Source organism: Octopus bimaculoides, chromosome 2, assembly GCF_046866305.1.
Source record: "Octopus bimaculoides isolate indiv1 chromosome 2, ASM4686630v1, whole genome shotgun sequence".
NCBI classification, from domain to species: domain Eukaryota; kingdom Metazoa; phylum Mollusca; class Cephalopoda; order Octopoda; family Octopodidae; genus Octopus; species Octopus bimaculoides.
The window spans coordinates 104,583,825-104,609,118 of record NC_142929.1 but is presented as its reverse complement, the minus strand read 5'-3'; the positions used below and the strand labels follow the sequence as shown (position 1 = coordinate 104,609,118).

General features: G+C 34.0%; 1 protein-coding gene across 1 annotated transcript in view; it reads left to right on the top strand.

The window, feature by feature from the left end:
* The first annotated feature begins 388 nt into the window (after positions 1-388).
* LOC106875980 (mitoferrin-1) overlaps positions 389-25,294 on the top strand; it is a 29,630-nt gene continuing 4,724 nt past the window's right edge. Inside the window, exons 1-3 of the mRNA XM_014924323.3 lie at positions 389-979; positions 16,454-16,673; positions 22,438-22,494. Of these exons, the coding sequence (XP_014779809.1) occupies positions 779-979; positions 16,454-16,673; positions 22,438-22,494 (478 nt within the window). The 5' untranslated portion in view covers positions 389-778. The remainder of the gene's footprint in view (positions 980-16,453; positions 16,674-22,437; positions 22,495-25,294) is intronic.

Genomic DNA, 25,294 nt, shown 5'->3' with positions numbered 1-25,294 from the left:
TTCATACTTTCTTCAAGGTAAAGGAAATTCATGCTGGTTTTTTTTTAAAGGAACAGGAATTTAGATTTATAAAGCAGAAAATGGGATGTTGAGACATTCATGCCATCCTAAATGTATAAGTAAAATAAAACAGAGACGCACAGGGGAGAAGTTAAGAGAACCAAACTTTATTTGAGCTTACAATGGTATTATATTACCGACTTTAAAAAAAATAAATAAACGAAACATTTATTGCGAATTAACAACAAAAATGCAAAAGTTGACAAATCTCCTCTACGAAGGACGTGCTTAACCGGAAGTTAAATAAATCATACGCATGCCTAATGTGCGCTTAACTCCTCCCTCCTCACACAGTCAACCAACCTAACTTCTCCCCTTTACTTTCTCCATGCCAGTCCTTTACCAACCCGGTGGAGTCGTTGGTATCGATGTTATTCTTTCGCGAGAAACACTCGAACAGGATATATGCTAATTTCAGTGGTGGTTTAAGAATAGTCCAATGAGCGTCTTCATTCACTTTATGACAGCACCACACTCTAATTTTGGTCGTTTCTAAAGTCACTTTTCTCGGAAAGGTAAAAAAGATAAAACGCAAAACAAAATTATATATATATATTATTCCAAAATGTTTTTTTACCACACTCTTATTCGGAATATAAGTGTTAAACAACAGAGATTAAGGTAGAAGCCGATCATTCTTTCTTTCCTTCTACCTTTCTCTCTGACTATTCTATTACAAACTCTGAACGAATGAAGATTGTCTTTATTATCAATTGAGATGCTGGTTGATGACAGTGGAGGTGGAGGTGTTGTTGTCAACAGCTCCTCTCCGACACCGTCTTTGGCATATTTGCAAAGGGCCGACGACAACCCCTATGAAGCGTTACCGTCATCTGCCAGAAATGTGACTCACATGATGGCAGGTGCTGCTGCCGGGATTTTGGAGCACACCGTTATGTACCCGATCGACTGTATCAAAGTATGTACCTCAACTTTTCTCTCTCTCTTTCACATGCACTCTCATCAAGACATCCTACCTGTTAATCAGATTCCACTCTTGCAAAGAATTCTTACAGCTTTTCGCCCCATTCACCTATTCCATAGATTACTAATTCACACCGGTCTGTTATTATAACTTTAGTTAACCTTTAATTCTCAGTTATTTTACCAACTAACGGATGACATTTCCTCCGTATCTACTGTGACTTGGACACGTTTTCACCCACGTTCCATCATCTCTTTTTCTTAGTATGTTCTTCAAAGTTTACTATACCATAAAGGATCTTGATTTCTGTACGAATAAGGCCTTGTTATCGTATTAAATCAACGTGTATTACTTTCACTTATTCAGGTTTATTGTAATAGTTTTAACGGCTAACGGTATTAGTGTGCCGGTATTATTACAAGCCCACTTTTATTGCATATTGCATGCTTGTATTGTAATTCAATATTCTTTGTACAATGATATATAGATATGATTTTCCCCGCCACATGGTTAACACCTATGAAGGTCGTCCTTGATGTTTCGGTCACTGACTTAAAAGTTTTCTATTTAGAATCGCACTTAATTTCCCGATTGCAGCGCCAATTGCTTTGTCTAGATTGGTTAAACCATTTCGACCTTCACTAAGGTTGAAGTGTTTAGTTAACTGTTAGTATTAGATAACTAAACAACAAAAATATCGGTAAAATGGCTGCACTATTCTCATAACAAACTAGTCAAATGTGTCTCCAAGTGATTTGATGGAGGTTATTTGCTGTTGAAAGCTGAGTTAATTATATCCATTCCAACTACCTTCCTACTTAGTTTACATGTGCCAGTAGTTAATAACTAGGTGTGTTTATAGTCAAATGTGTTAGAAATATCTTTATCACTATTAAGTTTTAGTTTGTTTTGACATAACAATAATTCCAACCGAAAATCTCATGTCCCTTTACTCTGATCGATAGAAACAACAGTTTAACTTATAGTGTTGTTATTTTTTATTGTCTGCTTCATCGAAATAGACATTTCTGTATCCCCTCTTATTTTGTTCCTCAACTGCGTATTCGGCGATTCTGTGTAATAAACAATATAGTTGATTGTCCATTTCATTAGTGTTTGATAGATATGAAATAATAATAAAAGATGTTTACTAAGCAGTTTATCTTACAGTAGCGGCTTGTGCCTATATTAGAAATCAATATTCTCAAGTTTACAAACACATGATCCTTGCTAGATTCTGTAAGTCTGTTATATAACATGAACACGTATTCAATAATATATATCTACACATCCAAGAATTTAATGTCTAGTGACAACAGTTGGAAATCGAGCAGTAATTAACATTTTTAATCTACATAAACATTTAACTTTTGAAAAAATTATTTTTAATGTAAGGGATGTTAGAACTGAATGTTCAAGACTTGTAAACGTGAGTTGAGTTTCTCTTAGCACCACGTGGGGCGCTGTTTTACGCACTATTTTCTCGATAGATTTTCTGAACTAAATTTGTTCGTAAAATTCATTTTGGAGATTAATTGCTTGAATTCTTCTCAGAATTGATATTAAGCTGAGCTTATTTTTTAAAACGTCTGAAAGAAAACTGTATAAAATAGTGATGTTAATGTGTACACACTGGCTGGTTACCAGGCGTGACTACTCGATATTCCGGACGCCATTATATACATGTGTATGTACGTATGAGTGTGTGTGTGTATATATATATATATTGTGTGGGTATGATGCTTATGTTAACCCCTGATCAATTGCTATCATTTTGTTACGTAACTTAGTTAAATCACGTTTCCACGTTTGATGTACACTTGATGAATATTTTTCTCGACATGTCAAAAACAAAAACAAGATTTCGTCTCCGTTAGACATTTCAAGGAGACAATCAAACATTTGCCACTTCAGCTCATTCTCTCTCACACACACACACATATTATGTATGTGTATGTGTAATCGTATTAGCCAAATCAATAGAACATGCTCCGAGTAGAATTTATTGTTTAATTGTTGACTTGGTTAATACGATTGGATATGAAACAACGGTTTAAAAATTATCAGTAGACCTAATTTTGTTATTGTTGAGTCTCAAGTCAGCCTTGATCGAGTAGACCCACGATCAAAGGCGTGTCGGCCTTGACCAGCCTGTATTTTTGTATATCCAGTAATTCATTAACCGGTGTCTTTAATTCTCTAATAAGACTGTAAGGTCTGATTTGAGGGAAACTTCGCTGATATTTTTTAGGGACTGAGTGACTGTCTCGTGCTGTGGTTCTCGATCGGGGTCCATATAAGATTGTGTTGTTATCTGCAATGAATTGGTTATACTTCTATAACACACAAAATATTTAACAATTTTCTGAATACAGTTCCTAATAATATTTAATTATAAAAAAATATGATGGGATTTTTTGAACACCGAATGACTAGGAGTAGAATAATGTGAGTAAAATAATCGAGGATCAAAGTGATCCAAAAGTATAAAAAAAAAAAAAAATGATTGAGAAACACTGATCTAGAGGCCTCTTGGAGTTCTTTCTTTAAGTCAACCATAATTGAACAGAACTTTGATAAATTACTTTCCGACCTTGATCATCTCGTCTTTTAAGGGTATATATGCTTTTCTCTTTTTATGATGACGGAATGTGATTCGTGGGCAGTTTGCTATTTCTAACAAACCAAACGGCCTGGCAGAGGTGTCTCCGTTGTCTCATTTAGAAACGACGTGACCTCTCACTATTACGTTTTGAGTTGGAATTTAGTCGGTTTTGACTATTAATGCCGATAAAACAAACAGCTACATTAGGTTACATTAAAACAGATCTCGGTGACTGCACTCCTACATCTAAGTGAACGTATAAATGTGTGGCGTTTTGCTTACTGGTTAAATTCATTCATTAAAAGCTTACGACTTTCGAAAGTTATACTTAATTCAAGGCAAAAAAAGGTTCTATGAAACTTATTTCGTGCTTAAAATCTGAAATTGGTGCAGGCCTCAAGTTATTAGATGATCTGCTCAGTGACTACGGGAATATTTCGCAATCAACTTTTCTTTCATTTAAATGTTCTTATACATTGCATAACACTGGGAACGACTTGTTTTGTTTTTAACAACTCGCAAAGGAATTCTTTCGATTATACTCCCTCTCGTCATACTGATTAAAATTAGTATTTCTCGTGTCATCCTTCGGGTTCACAAAATTTGCCTTCGGATCAGTCGTTTGGAATACTCATTAAACTTGATGCGAACTTTTAAAAAGTTTTTTTTTTCTTTCTCACGAATTAATTTGTCGGTAATCGATAGTGAACGTCAAAAATAAAGTTTCTCGTGAATTAGGATGATTATTTTCGCTCGTTGTTGCCATAAGAAGCTAACTTGTCAAACTGTATTTTGTTAGGCTTTTCTCATTTAGATCTTTGTGAACAAACAACAGTAATTGTTACCTTGTTTTAGCATATGTATTGGGATAGACTTTTGTCATAAGTCGAGGCACAGACAATTTAGTGGCACGAGTTAAGAAAAAAGATCTTGCCAATCCGAAAACTTAATGACAATGCTTAGTGTGTGTGGTGAGTACCCTGGTTTTTAGATTAGGCACACTATCCTTGCGTCTCGTTAAGAAGTACTAGGAAAGGCATCCATCCTTACCACAGTCTGCCTTAAAAAAAATCCGTTCAACCCTATACCGCATGGAGAAAAGTGGACGTAAACATGTTATATAAGAATTTTACGATCAAGAAGGCGAATTACAATGACCTTTTTGTGCTCACGGTTTGTAACAGACCATGTCTTTCTTTTGCTAGGCTCAAATCTCATTTGCGAACCCATGAAAAACAAACTTCCACCAACTATTCTGCTTCTATGTCTGTACACACCTTTCAGTGCAATGTATGCCAAAAGGGCTGCAAATCTAATGGAGGCCTCAAATGATATTTTAAGATCCACAAAGATCGGAACTTAACTAAAGCTCTCGGTGGTCCAAATCGGATATGCAGTCAATGTGGGTGTCTTTTCAAAACACTGGTTTAAAAAGCCACATTAGATGCCATGATGGTTCTAAAGTGTAGGTACAAGAGGTGGTCAAACTCTGTATAAGGAGTAGACAACCACTATATATATATATATATATATATATATATATATATATATACACACACATAGATAGTTCCAATAATAATGAGTAGAGGCGCAGTCGATTGAAGTTGCTCCAACATTGTGCGTTTTTTATAACAATTCTGAAAGTGAAAGTTGACGTCGATTTGGAATGATAACCATAATTGTGTGATATCTCAGTGTAAACAGTCCCAGTCCCATAGCCTGTTTTCGAAATACGCAATCTGTTTTCTCATGTCATTGATATCTATCTTATTGATTGATAATTGATTGATCGATCGATAGATAGATAACATTTACCCATAGCGTTACCAATAAGTAGTTATTAGAGCTAATTATTATATAGATGTGTGTGGTGTGAATATCACTCACCGCCGATACATTAGCATACTCCAATTAATTAGTTTTTCTTACGAAAAAAACTCTATTAATGTATGAATGAATATGTGTGATAGGTTTGAAAGTTGATAAAAGTTCAGTGTTTCTCTAACCCACCTCATTAGCTCTCACTCATACTACATCAACTTCCGACTAAAGGGGAGACTATAAACTTCTCTACACTAAGCAACAGGGAGTGTCTTTCACAAAAGATGCATTGTTAAAATTTTACTCGTTCATTCATCTTTATCTGACTGCTACATTTTACTATACTGTATTGGTATTATTTGTTCTGTTTATTATATAATCCGGAGTTTCTTTCATTAGTCAATCACTTTTTGTTTACTCAGTTCTCATTATTATTTATCAATGTAATTATTAGTATTTAGTTTGAGCACATATTGCGATTGCTACATATATATATATATATATATATATATATATATATATATATATATATATATATATATATATATATATATGTATGTATGTATGTATGTATGTATGTATGTATGGGTAATATTTACTATTCAGGAAAAAAATGTGAATGTTTGGTATTTCAAATTTTAAGTGATTTTGTAAACCCACCTGTTGTCTAAATATATTAGCTTTGTAGACTCAATTTACAGAAATTGATCACAGAACTAAGTTACTATAAGTTGTCAGATTTCAGAAGCTTTATATACTTATTTGGTTGTTACACTGGATTTTCTTGTTTACTTCTTAAAAAGACATCTTTCATAAGTCAATATTTGCTTCGACTGTATTATCAGTGTTATATTTATTTCGTTGAGTTACATCAGACATCTTACTTGGGATATATTTGAAGGAAACTTTTAAAACTGTTTACGAGAACAATGTAAAATTTTAGTGCATGATTTGAACTTATATTACCAGCAGTTAATCTGTAACGTAGTTACAATAAAATAAAAGATTGGTAATAAAAGGAAGCCGTTCAGCTGACCTATTCAATGTATAAATTAATCAATGTATACGTATTTATAACAAAAGTATAGAAACAATCCATACAACTGTCATAAAATGGAGACGAAAAGCAGCGTGAATTTTATAATTGTTGGTGTGTGTGTTAATTTGTTTGAATATTGTGGAATGTTTATTAAATATTTTCAAACAAGGTTAGGGTAATCTACTGGATGGATCTGCTATTGTTTTTAAAAGAATTTATAGACTACAGATAAATGGATGATGGGTGTTATTTTTATCCACAGGTCAGTCTTGATTTTAAGCAAATCTGTGGTCAATGACACCCCAGCCATGACCTTCTTGTTAATTTTCTAGACATATTTAGTACTATATTATCTAATGTGTCTTTCTTCTGTAAGATAGAAAGGAAGATTTAGCTGCTATTTCTAGCAGCTAAATCGAGTGATTGCGTATGGAGTTCTCGCTTTCGAAATTTGTTGTCTTTGTTTTTTAAATTTTTAAATATAAAGTATTGAATGAAGTGTTTGGAATGATTTAAATGTTATTTTTTTTTATTATTTAAAGTGGTTATTGATTTATGTTGTGTATGTAACTTTGTCTAGTAGCTGAGTGACTGATTATGAAGACTTGGTTCCATTCATAGCCTACTGTAGGTATAGATAGATGCATTGACAAACCATCTCTATTAGGAATGTCTCTGGACAGCTTAAATATTTTCATCATTTGGGGTTCTGCTTCTTTATAGGATTTCCAAAGATGAAAAAGTTGACTTATTTATTAAGCTGATGACAAAAGGTTGTAACACCAACTTTACTGTTTTGAATTGGGGGAGCAAGACAGCTGAAAGAGTTAATGTTAATCTTCAGTTATAATCCAAAATATATTGGGAAGATGTAATTCTTGAGAGAAAGCCGGAATATTTAACCCATGGTTTTATAGATATCTGTTGGTGTGTAGAAAGAGTTCTATAGAATTTGTTGATAGTAATATACAAAGCAAACCAGTTGAGTTGAGTGGAGTGGTGGCCAGGAGTATCTGTTATGATAGAGATTGATGTGTTATTTCAAATTTTAGTTCAGTTCTTTAATGTGGAAAGGACGGAAAACACCCGATTCTTATAGTGTGACTTAAATATACTTTCGAATCTATGTTCTTCTAGATGAAATAATAATGATTATTGTAATCATATATTATGTGCTGAATTATTCAGTGGTATACATTTGATTAGCTGTTCACATCTCTTGAAGAGAACCTAGAACAAACATCGTTGAAACCGTTGATGTTTCAGAAATACCAAAGGTCAAATTCATTATGTAATGGTAACGATTCAAAGAAAATAATTCTACATTGAGTTTGACTGCCTGTCAGGTAGGCTGTTATACATAAATATAGTTCACTAGTACTTGGTGTATATTCTTGATTCTTGATCAAGATAGATCTTAGTCTAACACCATGAAAGATCAAGAATCAGTTATATTTATAAAATGTAAATAAATGTTATCTTTGGTAGGTTTTCATCTCTACATAAGCCAATGAAGCAGTTAAGTATTTTGGTCAATAAAATTTCATGAAGTTGTCTCTGTACTCAGTGAAATGAATAGGTACACAAAATGCAGTAGGATCTCTGGCAGGCTGACAGAACTAAGCTTATAAAAGTGATATATGTACCAGTGTAGTCAGTAGTAATATCGTTAATAAACTGCTCAGCTAACTTGCTAGAAACAGTTGATGGTTCCTGTTAGCTAGTTATCTAATTACTACTGGAGGTGGCTGCAATGAGTTGTAGCTAGAGTAAGAAACGAAAGAAAAAGTTTAGGGAGTTGCTGGCAACAAAGGTTTTCTCTCTTGGCAAAAAGTAGACAGTAAGAAGTGTAATGCTGCATGGTAAGTGAGCCATGAGCATTTAATGCAGAGGTGGGGGGGAATAGTTGGTTGTGCAATGTTAACTTGCATGACAAGCAGAATACAAGTTATCTGAGAAAGTGGCAGAATATTAAAGACTGATGAATGCAAGAGTGTTGGAATGGATAAGAAGTACTGGGTGAAAAAGCACTGTGTTCTGCAATGATTAGGATGGGAGATAAGGATGGGAGATAAGGATGCATGTAGACTTGCTCAAATCATGCCAGTATAAAGAAATAGGTATTAAATAATAAACAATGAAGATATAATAATTCATCCATCTATATGAATTTGAAGAGCCATATTTACAAAAAACTTAAAATTATTGGAGCATATCAAATGATGCAAATGCGTTTATTGACAAGTTCATTGATTTGATGATTGAAAATAAGGAAGTCAATGATCTTAGTTTATACGCAAATACATTTTTATTGATACAGTATTTATGTAAAGTGCAAAACTTGTGTCCTATTTTATACAATATCCTACTTATACATATTTCATATCAGAATCAGTAACATACTAATTAATGTTCCTGTTACTACTGATAATTGTATTTTCCCCAAAATTAAACATGGTTGTGTTGTCAAAACAGTTTCATTACAAAATGTACTCCAAAAAAAGTGCTATGTTGTCATGAATGTACTTAGTGTCATATTGACACGAGGCTGGTAAAAATCCTGACCTAATTTTATGGTTTGTACCAGATCTCAAGTTCACTTTAAATAAAAAACAACGTATCTCTTAAGAAATCCCTTATCTCAGTTCACTAATAGTTTGAGTTAGATTTGCTCAAACCTTTTATTATTATTATTATGATTACTCTATAGTTATCTCCAGATTAGGGTGGAAGAGAGACCACCATGTATGGCAGTATTTTTTAAAAAACTCCTCCCTCTGCCTCCTCCTCCTGTTATATATACATCTCTTACCTATGTGAGAAATGGTTACAGTGTCTCAGTACTTGAACTATAATTTTTCTGCAGCTAGTGAATATTACACTAAAGTATTATGTAAAACAAGAAAGTTTGCTCCCAAACCACATGCTTCTGGGTTCAGTCCCACTGTGTGGCTCTTTGGGCAAGTGTCTTCTTCATATGTGTGTCTGTTTGTCTCCCACCACTGCTTGAAAACCAATGTTGGTTTGTTTACATTCCTCTAACTTAGTGGTTTGGCATAAAAGTCTGATAAAATACCTGTCTTTAAAAAAAAAAAAAGAAGTACGGGTTTGATTCATTCAACTAAAACCCTTCAAGGCAGTTCCCCAATGTGGCTCACTGTTAATGACTGAAGCAAGTAAATTATAAAAGATAAAAGAATTGATATTATGTCCTATAACTTATAGTCTCTTTATATTAAAAAAAATACTGATGATGCCTTGTGCTTTCTTGTATTGAATATTTATCTGCATCATGTTTTAATGTATAATTTCAGTACTAAACTAAGTAATTTAAAATGTCTATGGTTTGTTGTTAATATAATTATAATTTTCCAAGTAATTAATTGTACATGTGTAAATGGTTTGGTGGATATGAAAAAAAATAAAAGTTCCTAGTTTGAATCTAATCTGCGATTATGAACACATCTAGAGATAAAACACCTGATTACAATCACCAATCACATCATAATGATGTAAATATTCATTCTAACGATTAGGTTGAATAGTCTAATAAAATTGTAATCTTACTAAGTGACTTCTGAGAAACTGTAAAAGTGTGAGTCAGCAATAAAAGAGTAACCACTTTTGTTGCAGTGTGATGTACTGGTCAATTTTTGTTTACTCTCTAGTAAAATACTGATATGGGTTTGTATACTTGAGAGTAAGATTTATGTCCCTTTTATAGTTCTACCTTTTAGACTCAAGTCAAGTAGTGTGATTGTAATAACCAACTATTATACCCCATTCCAAAATATAAAAGTATGATTTCTAATTATATTAAAATTCATTAATAAACTTATCTCTTTGGTATTTAAACCTGCCATATCTGGCCCAAATATTCTACCCGTTTGTCTGTTCAGCTCTGGCCTCTCACACTTACCCTGCAATGTCATTCTCAATATAAACCATCATAATGTGATTACTACAAAATATATGTCTTGATTGCTACAAGAAATCTTGAAGCTATGAGATAATGCATGATTAATTTTAAAAGAATATGATTATGTAGGCATTGCGTATGACAGGATAATCTGAATGCTAGAGAGTTAAATGAAAGTAAGAGTGTGATTTTTTTTTTTTATGGATATATATGTAACTCATACATACACGAACATGTAAGGATGAAGGATTGGGAGAATTGTTAAAAGTGTCAGACAAAATGCCTTGTATTTGTTCTGACTTTTTGCTGAGCCCAAATTCTTTGGAGATCCACTTCGTTTTTCATTCTTTTTTTTTTTAGGTGGGTGGTCTATAAAGTCCCAATCATGTACCAAGGTTAATTTAATCGATTTCCAATCTATATCAACCTGCAATGAACTAGCATGGTACAGTAGACTCCAAATCTCTGCCCAACCATTGGGCTCTGATGACTAGCCGGAGTACCATCACATATTGTCTATCTGCAATAAACTTTATTACTGCCAACACACACACACACACACACACATCCTATCATTCACATACATGCACCACTTTCTCTAAAATTAGACCCCTGTTAAAAATAGGATCAGGAAAAGAAATTGTTGAATATCTGATTTTAGAAAAAAAAGATGTCTCTTTCTTTGCTAAAGAGAAGTGAAAAGTCAACCTAATTTTTACACTCCTATCTGAGCTTTATGTTGACTAGTTTAATGTTAGAGCAATAAATTGCAAGTTAAATTATTCTTAAACTGTTGAGTTTATGGGAACAACAAGTTGCAGTTTATTTAAGTCTCTTCAAATTCCTGACATCATTGTCATCATGGTATGGTTTCTATGGCTGGATGCCCTTTCTATCACCAACAACTGCATTTCCAAGACTCACAAGAGAGTGTCATCTTGGGTAGAATAAATTCTAAAATGTATATTTTATTCAATGCTCTCCTTTTTTATTGGCAATTTTCTTGCTGATACACGCACACACATATGGGTACAATTTAGGCTAGAGATGACCTTTCAGCCTTGTCACAGCTTCTTTAGTACTGGTGTTGTAGCAAAATACATCTAATACATTCTGTAAAATGGTTGTTAATGGGAAGTACATTCATCTGTAGAAAAACTATATAAAAGTGAAACACGAGTTCCTCTACCCAGACATGTATTGACTTGGATTATAACAATCTGCTCAACCCATGTTAGCAAGAAAGTAAACATTAAAAAAAAAAAAAAATTAATTTTGGGTTTATGAGGTTAAAGAAATTTTAAAACTAACAATATTTATTGATGATGAGAATTCCAGTATTAACAGGAAAATGAGATTTACGAAGGTAGGAGTGACTGGGATTTCAAATTATACCCAACAGCTTATTCAAAGAGACGAGTTGAATAAGCTGTCAGGTGTAACTTGGAAGTCCTAGTCAGTATTGATTTGTGTGTGTGTGTGAGAGATTGAAGCCAGAACTACTTATTTTGGTTGTGAAGCAAACTTCTTAACCACATACCTGCATCTGCACTTGTAAAGAACTATTTGGTGGAGATAGTATTTAGATCTGAGTGATAAACATACCAGCATCATCATCATCGTCATTGTTTTAATGCCCACCTTTCTATGCTTGCATGTGTCAAATGTAAAGCAAATTTTCTGTGGCTGGATATACACTTCCTGTTGCCAGCCCTCATTTCTTTCTATGCAAAGAAGTTTCCATGGAAGATTGGAAATGAATGGCACCATTTGGTTACACGTATCATGCAGTGTCAAGACAAGAAGGCACACACACGCACACACAACTAAGTGTACATACACACACAACTAAGTGCACACACATGCACTCATACATATGACCTGCTTTCAGTTTCTGACCTCCCAAATTCACACAATGCTTCGGTCAGCCTGAACCTGTAGTAAAAGATGCTTGCCTAAGGCACCACACATCATCATCTTCATCATCATTTAATGTCCATTGTCTCTGCTAGCATGGGTTGGATGGGGTGACCAGAGCTAGCAAGCTAGGAAGGGGGCTGCAGACTGATTTGGCATGGTTTCTACAGATGGATGCCCTTCCTAATGCCAATCATTTTACAGTGTGTGCTGGATGCTTTTGCATGGCACCACATGGGTGTTTTTATGTGTTGCTGCACAAGCACTTTTACTTGTCACCTCATTGGCACTACCATGGGTGCTTTACACAACCAGAAAGATCGGTCTTAACACTTCTGCTATGGGGTATGAGTCTTCTTGAGTATGACCAGGCGGCACCAGGTTTCTTGGTCCTTTGTCATCTCACCTGAAAGGTTCAGCTTCCTGAGGTTGTTCTTCAGTACTTCATTTCATGTCTTCCTGGGTCTCCCACCTCCATCTGTTCCATCCACTTTGAGAGATCGACTCTTCTTAACGGAACTGTCGACATCCATCTGCATCACATGCCCAAACAAACACTGTCTCCTCTCTTGCATACAGCAACAATTTCCTCTTATGCCTAACTTCTCTCAGAACACTGGCACTCTGTCGAACATGTACACTTACATTACACATCCATACTAGCCTCATTCCTTTCTGACCTTTTCCTATCCTCTGCGTTCATGCTCCATGTCTCACTACCATGTAGAATTGCTGTCCGTATACATGCATCATATAATCTTCCTTCGGTCCCTTAGGTAGCAGAGATTACCTATTACCTCTATTGAACCACCAGGGCATTTGAAAGAATCAGTTTTCTGAGTCTCTAAAGTTTTTAAGAGTCCTGTGCATCTTCCACATAAGAAAACAATCTTCTCTGATAACCTTCCAATTAACCCATTGCACCTCGTGTGTCCATAGCTTGCACTGGGTACACTGTATGGAGTTCCTACCCACACTTTTCCTCCAAATTGGACAGAGCTACCTGCCTGAGGAAGGTAGGATCCTGTCAGTTTTCTTGCTTACTTGGACTAACCTTTTAGGCCCTTAGATTCCAGGTTTTGCTTCCCCACCTCAAATATTTTGTCTAGCTCTGATATGGAATCCACTATGAGGGCCCACACAATGGGACTGAAACTAAAACTACATGGTTGGGGAGCAGACTTCTTAAATGAATTAATTACCATTTGTCTGCTGTAACTGCCGTAAAGTTGCCTGTCGATTGACCCCCCTCACTAGAATCTTTTTTTTCTTCTTTTTGCAATGTAGTAATCTGAAAATATTGTTCTAGTTTTGTACATTAAATCACACTTCAGTTCTTTTTTTTTTGTTTACTTTATTTTGAGAACCCCTAAATGTGTATCATCTGTACTAATATTTCACTGTTATTGTTAAATAACTTTGTTCAAAGTGAACTTGTATCCTGTGTATTGGGTGCAATGTGACTGGACATGTATTTTGATATTTATATGCTTAAAAGCTGCAATAGAGATTAAACTGTAATAAAATAGATTTGATGTGACAGCTTTAAAACCCTCACAGGGATTGACAGTTAAATTGTAGGTCAAGTTGTGGTAACAATGTCAACTGAAAATATGTTTACTTTCCCAAATAAAACACATGATGACACAGCAGTTTTGTGCAGGTAATTTAAACCTACCTTAGGCTATCTGACTTGGAGAAGGTAGCTGTATATTTGTGCATGTCTATATGAATTTTAGGTTTTAATAATTTTGTTGAAAAGATTCTGTAATATATGTAAAGCTCGTATTGATGTAGAGAGCAGTTTTGGATAAATTTTAATTGCTTGTGGCAGAGTTTGGGGCCTCTGTCAGATGGACATATACCATGATGGATTTTATGAATTGCCTATAAAATATTGTCTTTTTTTTTTTCTTTTTGTTGAATCATTTCATCAGTACTCAGAGTATATTCGATACTTTTGTTATGCTTAAATCTTCTATATTTAAGCTCTTGCCTAGGATTTTTGCATTGTAGATATGGGGGTGTTTAAAATGGATGTGAGTATAGGGATGGTATTTTCTTGAGTGATTGTATATTGGTTGTTACTGTTTATTCTGGTGAAGATTGTCTGAATTTTCACTGAATGGTTGGATAGGACATGTGAGGTAATGTCCAGGTTGCTGAGATTATGGGACTTCAGTGACATCAGCATAGATTGTTGCTTTGCGTAAAGGTGTAGAGATATTTTGTTTATAAAGGTCAAGTGAGAAGACAGCAGAATCTTGTGACTATTCAGGCTATAGACTCAATGACTTATTTTTGTCTTGAGTAAATAGGTTTTCAGTTTTTAATGTTTCTAGGTTTTAATGTTATTTAGACAAGTTAAAGCATTTTTATTTTAATGAATTTATGGAATTGAAACTAACTTTGGTAATAATAACGTCTGTAGTAATAAAAGTTTTCTATGTTAAAGCTTGTTTTTTAAATACCCATGCTTGTCTAAATCTGTATGATTTGCTCACATCACTCTTTCTTGGAGTTTGTGTACAGGTTGTTGTGCATGTGTGTTGAGAGCTAGATATTGATTAGTACATTCTTGTAATAGTTGAGTGCCCTTCAGATTTTAAATCACTTAACACTGGTCATAAATGTTGATTTGCTACTTGCACAGCTTATGCGTTTTGATAATACTAGAAGTAACTGAAATGGCTCTGGATTAAGTTTTATTTAACTTTTCTTCTGTAGATTGGTAATTTTAATTTGATATTTTAATATAAAGCAGAGCATAATAAGTATAAAGCAATTAGCCTCACTGAGGCGATGACTGGTCTCACCGAGGCGATGACTTCTGACCGAGACCTTTGGAAATATGCTGTGTGTGAGAAGACCTGGCAAGCCAAGTGAGACCTAAATCCAAAGCCTCTGCCAGGGGTGTAGCCAGCCCACTTATGCATACCTTTCCTTCATTGGACACTAAACTCCGCTTGCAAAGACCTGTTGAGGCAAGTGAAATCGAAATCGAACTAAATTCGACGACTGGCACCCATGCCAACGTTGTCTCCTTCATTGGACACGAAATTCGGCTTGCGAAGACCTGTTGGGGCAAGCAAAAGCGAAATCATGATGGCACCTGTGCCCAGCGTAGCCTTCCTGGCACTTGTGCTGGTGGCACGTGTAAAGACATTCGAGTGAGATCGTTGCCAGTGCCGGTGGACTTGCTCCTGTGCAGGTGGCACGTAAAATACACCATTTTAAGCGTGGCCGTTGCCAGTACCGCCTGACCGGCTTTCGTGCTGGTGGCATGTAAAAGCACCCACTACACTCTCGAAGTGGTTGGCGTTAGGAAGGGCATCCAGCTGTAGAAACTCTGCCAAATCAGATTGGAGCCTGGTGTAGCCATCTGGTTCACCAGTCCTCAATCAAATCGTCCAACCCATGCTAGCATGGAAAGCAGACGTTAAATGATGATGATGATGATGCATTAAATAACTGTTGGTAGATTTTGTTCAAAAAATGTCCACACTTTTTATATTCTTTTATTATATTTATACCATGTAAGGATGCAAGCTGGCAGAATCGTTAGCACATTAGGCGAAATGTTTAGCAGCATTTTATTGCTCTTTACATTTTGAGTTCAAATTCCATTGAGGTCAACTATGCCTTTCATCCTTTTGGGGTTGATGAAATAGTACCAGTTGATCACTGGGGTCAATGTAATCAACTTAGTCCTTTCCTGAAATTGCTGGCCTTGTGCCAAAATTTGAAACCATTACATTTACATCATGTTAAATGTTTTTGTTTGTTGTTACATACGTTGGATTTATGAAGTACTTAATAATCATTTAACTAATTAATATTGCATTGCTTGTTCTGTTAACTGGTTGATAGGTTGAGAATATCACTTGGTATTCCTCCTGAGTACCCTGTTAGTCAATAAATGCTGGAATGCTACTGAGTTAATTGCGACGACTGTTGAGATCCCTACTATTTGATGTTTATATATATATATTTTACTTGCTAGAAAATGTATGTATTATAAACAGTTATTTTCCTTCAGTTCAAAATTTGTCAGCAGACTTGAATGGTAACAAATATATTCTTAATATATAATTTTAGCGATTTATTTGATCCTTAAATTTCTCATGAAGTCAAATGAATAAAATTGCCTTTTTTTCTCTTTTCTAGACAAGAATGCAAGCATTAAGGCCTGATCCACAAGCTCGATACAAAGGTGTCTTCGATGGCTTGTACAAAATGTTACACTTAGAAGGCTTCCGAAATACAGTCCGGGGAATAAGTGCAGTTGTCGGTGGTGCTGGTCCAGCCCATGCTATGTATTTTGGCTGTTATGAACATATTAAATGGAAGATGATGAAGAGTGGTGGTAACCAGCAGCTGGCAAATGGTAGAAAATTTTCATCTTTTATAAATTTTAATCCACTAGTTGACAAAATTTGTATGCTAAAAACCCAGTCGTAGTTTTGTTTTTGTAAGCTAAACTTTTCCTTTATGCACACACATCTACACATACACTTCTTAAATGATATTTTTAGGAGTAATGCGATTTTGAGGCAGGAAGACAGTTTTATATTTTAAGAATTAGTATAATAATTAATGGAATTTTTCTAAATGAAAAGTGAGAAAAAAGTCAGTGACAGCGAATAATCTCTAGATATATGTGTATTCTAAATCTTTTATAGTATTTTAAGCATTAAGTAAAATCTGCTGAAAATTCTCTATAAGTTTTGATTAGAAGCAAAATATATATATATATATACATAAAATAATTGTTCATATACTTGTATTAAATAACCACTTGTAATAGTATATCATTTTATTTACTTCAAAATGATATGCTCTAAATTTAATTTATTTCTTTATATTTTAATTGCACAATTTTTGTGCTGAATTACTTTAGGTTGAGTTGAATTCATGTAGCAATTATATAATAATTTGTTAAGCAAGCAAGATTGTGTTAAGCAAGTAAGTTTGTGTTTTGCCTTGAACACAATGCAACATCTTGTAGCAGAACATAAATTCATGTGGTGAGAACAAGATATCCAATGTCTTATCAACTTGGTTGCTGTACTCTGCATAACAATCAAATAGTTTGGTATAGTATCCATTGAAGCATTGTTCTTTCATTGTTACTCAAAAAGACTTTGATTTGAAATTAGACTGAATTTTTTTTAACTACAGCTTTCTATACACATTTTGTTGCAACCCAATACAATCTATTATTTATAATTGTTTCAAGAATAACCTTTACTTCTATATATTTTTTAGCATCTGTTACAGATGTTTAGCTCATGTCAAATCACTTTAGTTAGTATCTAGTTAGATAAATAGCTTTGTGAAATCAGATTGGGTGGTTGGCAGAGTTGTTGGAGCATTGAATAAAAAAATGCCTTGTAGCATTTGTTCTGGCTCTTTATTTTCTAAGTTCAAATTGCTCTGTGGTCACCTTTGCCTTTCATCCTTCCTGTGTTGATAACACAGGGCAACAATTTTGAATATGGTTTCTGTTGAGTTTGCTTTTTCACTTGATTTAGACTAAAATTGGCATGCTGATTTCAAATCTACAGTCAGTTTTCTTCTATCTACAGCTTACTCTCTGAATAAGCACAAATTGTATTGTTCATGTGTAAGTGTTAGGGCTGGTCAGCTTGTTTAATTATTTGAAAACATTGGGGAACATTTTCAAAAAAGTTTTAGTTGACTTGCTTTTTACAATTAGCCCTACTTAATTTGCTGGTTTGGGGGTCAAAAATGCCCTCAGAAATCACTTGTTAAACAGGAATTTATTTTTTACCAAATAAATGTCAGTTTTGGCATTAAATGTAATACTGAAATAATAAACTAACAAACCAAATAATAGTTTTTATTATATAACATGTATATTACACAAAATGTTTAATTACAATATCTTAGGATAGATATTAATGTCAAACTGGAGTTTCAGCTAATCAAGGAGTGAGCTTTCTCATTACTGCTTTGCATGAATAACTTGCATCACTACAGTCTCTTTGCAGAGACCAGCAGTAGTCAACCATCATGTTTGTGTTCCACCTGCCCTGATACCTAGTCTTCATGGGGTCAATGTCTTGGAATCTTTCTCTTTGCTCATTACTTATTGTACTATGATTTTTAGGGAGTAGTCTAGATGACTGTGCAGGAAATGCTCTTTTACACTTGCAGCTCAATGCTTGAAAATTGGTTAACAGGGTCTGTACAAGTTCTTCATAATTTGATGACATTGTTTCCCAGGAAATCAGACGCAACTGCAGCAAAAGTATAAGTGAAATTTTTAATACCCCCCCCCCCCAATTCAATAAACCCTTAAATTTTGGCTTTTTTTTTCTCTAAATTTTCTTTTTAACAATTTTAAAATACAAACAATCTGAATCTGCAATGTGTTTCTGTTTATAATTTCAAGATAATTTCCAAACACAAAGGTGTGTGATTTAAGGGAGATTTAGCTGTTTTTTGGCACAACCCACGACCAAGTGGTACCTTCTTTGTTTCTTTGTCACTGATATGTATTGATGCCTTTCAATATTTTTCTCTCCATAAATACATTTTATGGAATGATGATGCAGAAGTAATGGGTTTTTTTTTTAGCCCAAGAGTGGCCTATTGCAGGGATTTAAGTATCAATGACAAAAAAAATTTTGTAATTTAAATTTTTAACCCTCACCTTGCACCAAGTGTGTAAGAAAAAACATTTATTAGCAGAAAAGCATGCTATTAAAATAAATTATCTTTTACATACCTTTTAAAAATCACTCTGTTGCCATAATGAAATTCCTTACACACATGTACACACACACATACAATGGACTTCCATACAGTATCTGTCTACCAAATTCACTCACATGGCATTGGCAGGACTAGAGCTATAGTAGAAGACAGGGTACCATGCAGTTCGACTGAACTTGAAATTATGTGGTTGTAAAGCGAGCTTCTTAACTACACAGTACTGTCTGCACCTATGCTAGTAAATAAAGAAAAGAAAACCTCCAAAGAAACTGGTAGTGGTCTGTATCAGTAAAAATTACACCAACAAAACTCATGAGTTTGGATAAATTTATATGGCATGAGAAGAGGTTCCCTTCAGGACTGACTCTTCATTTGAGAGAAAAGATTTTTTGATTGAAAAGTCTTTTTTTGAATGAAAGGTTAGTACCAAAATGTCATTCTTTTTTCTCTCATGTGATATGAATCTCTGTGCTAGTGTGGATACTTAATGGTGCATTTTGAGTGAAACCTGGTTCGTAGTTGACAACAGATAATGGCCAAAGTAAAGGTAATAAAAAGGACTAAATAGATAAATCAAGCCATAGAAATGTAAGTTTAACAAACTTGGTGTTAGAACAAATGGTGATTTCATGCCTGGAACATTGATAGAAAACATTGCTATTGAATTTCACAAATGTTATACTTAGTTTGTAAACTTGTTCTGTGTCATTTTCCAACACAAAATTAGTTTTGATAAGCAGAAACAAGCTAGCATATTTTCCTTAATTATTCATCACACAACATATTGTCACTAGACTTCTTTTTATTTCTATGCTGGTAAAATCAAAATACAAACAACTTATTTTTTAAATTATAGTATATTTGAATTGTCAGCCTAGTAGCTATTTTAATTATCTATTGTCACTCCTGCTAGTCTCTCTTATTGAGAAGTGGATTGTCATCCATCTAGAGTGAGATTTAATAAAACATTCAGTTAGGAAACAAAGCTATCAAGATTATACTGCAGTATGACATGGGCTATGTAATTTCTGGACTATGAGAGTAAATTAACAAAACTTATGCACTACCAAATGTTATACTAGCTGCTAGTGTAATATGTACATTCTATTTTTCATAGAAGAAAACTAATGAAGATAAGCCTTCAGTTGTTTAACTATAAGGTTAGTCTTGAGTAATAACATCTATAATCAAAAACATTCTGGTTGTGAGCATTCAGTTATTTGTGTTGCCGGGGCTACATTGTGCAATGTATCTTTCCATTTTTATTTAACTGGCAGGATGTCATTCAAAGCAAATTTGGCTGCTATTTCTATCTGGTGTGCTCACTCACTAGCTTGAAATATTATCTCCTTGATGTTTATGGTCTCCAAAAACTGCTCATCTTGCAATAGCCATCTACTCTCTGGCCTGTCAAACACACCAACTTTGATTTTCTGCTTAAGTATTTGAAATAGTCACTGTCTCAGTGTTTCAGCATGTTTTACACACTATATAGGCTCCGTTTTGATCCTAGAGCTCTCCAGTTATATATTCTAAAATAAACGGAAAAGAATTTGTTCATGAATTAAACCCAGAAATATCAAGTGAGATGATTTATGCTACAAGTTTAATGATTCACTTGAAGAAGAAAAGATATTTGTCAAATTTCTTCTTTTATATCAATATATTATATTAACCCTGTCATGCTGTGTTCCCTCTATAGCAGGAATAGCATAGATGTCTCTGCCAGATTCCTGTTAAAGCAGTAATGAATATGTAGAAAAAGATAAAATACTTAAGTCAGACAACCGATCATGTTGCATCTTTGTAGTCAAGTCGTTTATGACTCATTGTTAATGGTGTCACCAATAGCTGTTGTTTACTGTTGTTTTTAATCAGAAAAAAAAAAAATAATAATACGATTTTTCAATGAAATGAGCATGTGATGAACCTAGTTCTTCATCTTGTATATGAGCAAGGCCTAGACTCTTTGTAGTTGAGGAAATTATTGGTGCTATTTATTCTTCAGATGATGAGTTTACAATTATGCTGCCAATGAGAGTGATTTGGACAATCAAACTGGTGAAAGTGATGAGGAAAGTAGTAATTCGGGTGAACAAATATGGTAGTTGAAATATAGGCCTGTTATTGCTATTTTCTTGAGTTCTTTTTATGATTCTGCCCATTAGTTTGCCAGCAGTTGTTACTCTTTGAGCTGTATATGCAGCTAGTTATTTATTTGCTCAGGAGTCTGAGTGGAGGGTAAAGTTAAACTCGAGGGCTCAGGCCTGAGAACATTAATATTTCTCCTATTTAAAAAAAAATACTGCGCAGGCCAAAATGTTAAAATATATTATCATCTAAATTAGAAAAACCATCCCTTTTTAGAAAAATGCAATAATTTCAAAGATGTGCATTTCTATAAAAATTAATTTCCATAATTTTACTGTTATTTAATATATAATACATCTACAATAGTTCAAGATAATTCTTTGCTTGTATTTAATACGGGGACTTTGTTTATTATTGTGAGTGTTTGTGTATTGCCTCTGTTTCGATGAAGTATAAATTTAAAGTGTGGATATTTCTTCTAGCATTAGTTTTTCACTAGGCAGAAAGCGTTCTTCAATTTCAATTAACTATGCCTAAAACTTGGCACCATCTAATATTTATTGATATATTGTTCTTCTCTTGTTAATTGATTTTAAATATTTAGTTCAAAGTATTGTTTTGTATTGATTGTAATGCAAAAAATTTCTCTTCATCTTCATTTGCACACCAGTCACACTTTGCACTGATATAGTTTTATTTTAAATAATTTACTAGAATTGGCAAATTAAAAACAGAATAAATAGTAAGATGGAAAAATTTGTTGTTTTTGATAAATAATTGAACATTTAATCTTGAAAAATAAGAGAAATCACCCACTCTTCAGAAAATAAGATTTTCATAATTTTAATGCTATTGCAGAAAATATATCTACAATATTATAATTATTTCCTTGTTTATCCAATGCACCATACCAGTTCATAAATGGAAGCATACATCATTGGCTAATTCTAGATACACTGTCAACTAATAAAGGACATGATGGTCATAGCCGGAATGCCCTTTAATCATTTGTTCTTTCAAACATGGGACTGGATATCATCGATAACAGCAGGAAGACAAATTTTGATATTTCTATTTTACTTTTGTACTGAAAAACATTTCTTGCAAAACCTAAGTACACAATTAATTCCATTGTAATCTTGACAGTAAATATAATGGAATTGATTGTTAAGGTTATGCAATAAAATTCTCTTTTTAATTTATTAACGAGCATTGGGTGATACTTAAAAACATTCAGGCTTTGGATTTGTTGTTATACTGCATCCTAAGATGCCATTTTCCTCTTTTTAATTATAATTATATTTCATTTTACTCTTCAGTCTTTGCTGCTTGTGGAGCAACTCTTCTGCATGATGCTGTAATGAATCCAGCTGATGGTGAGCATTATTTGTTGTTGATAAACATTAAATGGTTTTATTTGTTTATTAAACAGATATAATTATCTAACTTCCTTATCACTCTATGGTCACCACCTATTATTTTCTACATTGTTATGTTTAGAGCTATATTTAACCCTTTAGCATTTAAACTGGCCAAAATATTCTACCTGTTTTATGAACAAAGTGGCCAGATTTGTCCTCTCACACCAACCCTATGTCATTCTAAAAACTAACTGTAACCTCATCAAAATCTCAAATCTACAAGATAATGCATGATTAATTCAAAACAATGTGACTAATTAAGCATTACTTTTGACAGAATAATGTGAATACTAAAGGGTTAAAGAATCGTCTCTCTATTTTTACTCAGTGATTCATTAAGAGAAAAAAAGATCCTGCATTCAGTCATTCATTTATGCTGCAGGGATTATTTTGTTCCACTCTGTGTCAATCTAGTTTTCTTACATACTAGGAAGAAAAGTTTTGCAGTAATAAGACAAAACAGCAGTTGGTTAATTAGCCAAGTATTTCAAGTATTCAGTGAAAAAGGTTTAATCAAAGTTTAATTCAAATCATGAAGCATGATTTGAATTTCAACTCAAAGAATCTCTGTACCTGTATCATAGGAAGTGAGGAATATATATATATGCATAAACTGGTGTTATGGAGATAAGTTTCAACCATGAAGTTTGAAATATACAGGAACCTCACTGCTAGTGCCTGTTAAATTATGCGATGAAGAAGGGACATAACTCTTTGACTCACACGAAGAGCCATGCCATTAATCGTTGTATTTTAGGGTATGCCATTCAGTTTGAATCCATCTCTCCCCTAGCTTTACCCACCAAAGCAATTGAACTCTGTGTAAAGTTGACAAAAGACTTGTCAATTTTAGAGTGCTCTTAATGTTTCCAGCAGTTAGCTTGAACTTATCTAGTGGTAACTATTCACTAGTAGGCACACTTTGCTTTTGCTTTTGAAAGTTAAGTATTTTTAACCTTGGGTACATTACTTTTGCTTCACTAGTGACTTGAGGTAAACCACTACTACTTCAACTAGAAATGTTATACTGCATCAGTTTGCTTATCTGCCACTCTTAATTTTTTTTGTTGGTTGTCACTTTTGAGCTTTTAAATAAATATTGTACATTTTTATTTTGTCTGATATGATGTATTTTGTAAGCCAAAGGTTTGATTTTTAGCAATACATGTGTCTACTTTAGTACACATGTTTATTGCTGCCATGTCTCACTGCTACAGTTTTGTTTTGTATTAATACATTTAATGTCTTGTACTTTGCAACTTAAGTGAAGGGTAGTTTTAGTAGGAGTGAATCTTAAAGCTTAGCAGTATTCACATGTGTTTGAAATTCTCCTCTCAGTTTTCTTTAAAACAGTAGATGGTGTTTTTGTATAGGGTTTCTAGTGTATTCTTGACTATCCCGCATGCACCATATCATTGATACAGCTGAACTGGGCTTTGATTAAAGATGCTGTTATCCCTAATCTTATCACATTAAATTCTGTTGATAGTGTGCAGACAGGATGAATAAAATCTAAAATCTATTGACACTTGTATTTTGTAGATAATATTAAGTGTTGTACTGGCACATTGGTTGTATAATTGTGTTTATGACATTAGTAAACATTAGTAAAATACATTCCTTACCACTGACCTGTTTATGGCTGATATGAAGCTATAACTATAGCAGTTTTCATATAAATATTAAAACCCTACTAAGATGGGATAATTGGTATAACTCTAAATTTAATATAATGGTAGTATGTTAAAAAGGTTGCACAGATTAATCTGCCTCCCCACCAATGACAGACATCAGATGAGAAAGTAAATAGTCATCATTTTTATGTCCAATTTTCCATGCAGGTTTGGGTTTTACAAGTATCACAGTCTGAGTCTTTGTATAGAGCTACTGCTCTAAGGGCTACATCTCACTTGTTCATTCCATTTTTGGAATAGTTTCTAAGGTTAGATGTCTTTCCTATTGCTAAATACTTCAGTGTACTAGGTGCATTGCATCATGCTAGCACCATTGGAGAGATTGTTTTGACCCTGGTAATTCTAGAGTCTGAACTGTCCTAATCCCAGCAAATAGAAGAGATGGAGTGAAACATGAAAGAGAACCTGAGCGAGTGAGTGATAACCTCTTGTTACACATTAGGAGTGTAAGTGATAAATAAGAGAGTAATGAAGAGAGAAGAATGGTATGGAGACTTGTGGCTGAGAGAGAGAGAGACCATCTCCACTACCATCACTTTTACATGTTTCTCCATGCTTATATAATTTAGGTGGATTAACACTCAAAGTTGCAACCTTTTGTTTTCTCCTTTGTGAAGTTCAACCTCTTGAGATTAGTCTTAGCAACTTCATCCTCTGTTTTCTTTAGTCTTCCTCGTTCACATTCCATCCTCATGGAGTGCTCACATTTTTTTTATTTATACAACTGCTATCCTTCATATGCATCACATGTATGTATCATTGTATTCTTCTCTTTTGCACACTACTTCTTGTTTCTCTTTGTACCCTGACTTTCTGTCATTTGTGCCCCGTTGTCCATGTACATTAATATTGAACATCCAGTTGAGCATGCTTGCCTTATTTCATTCCAATCAATGCAAATCCTCTGTACACTAGCATTGTACAATGTCCTTCATTCTGAGAGAAGCTCTTTGTTATCAACAGAGGTACTAGCTCTTTGAACTTTTTCTATCCTGTTCTTATTCCAACAACTATGCTTTCAAAATGCCTACCTCCAGTGCTTATTGGATCACCTAAATAAG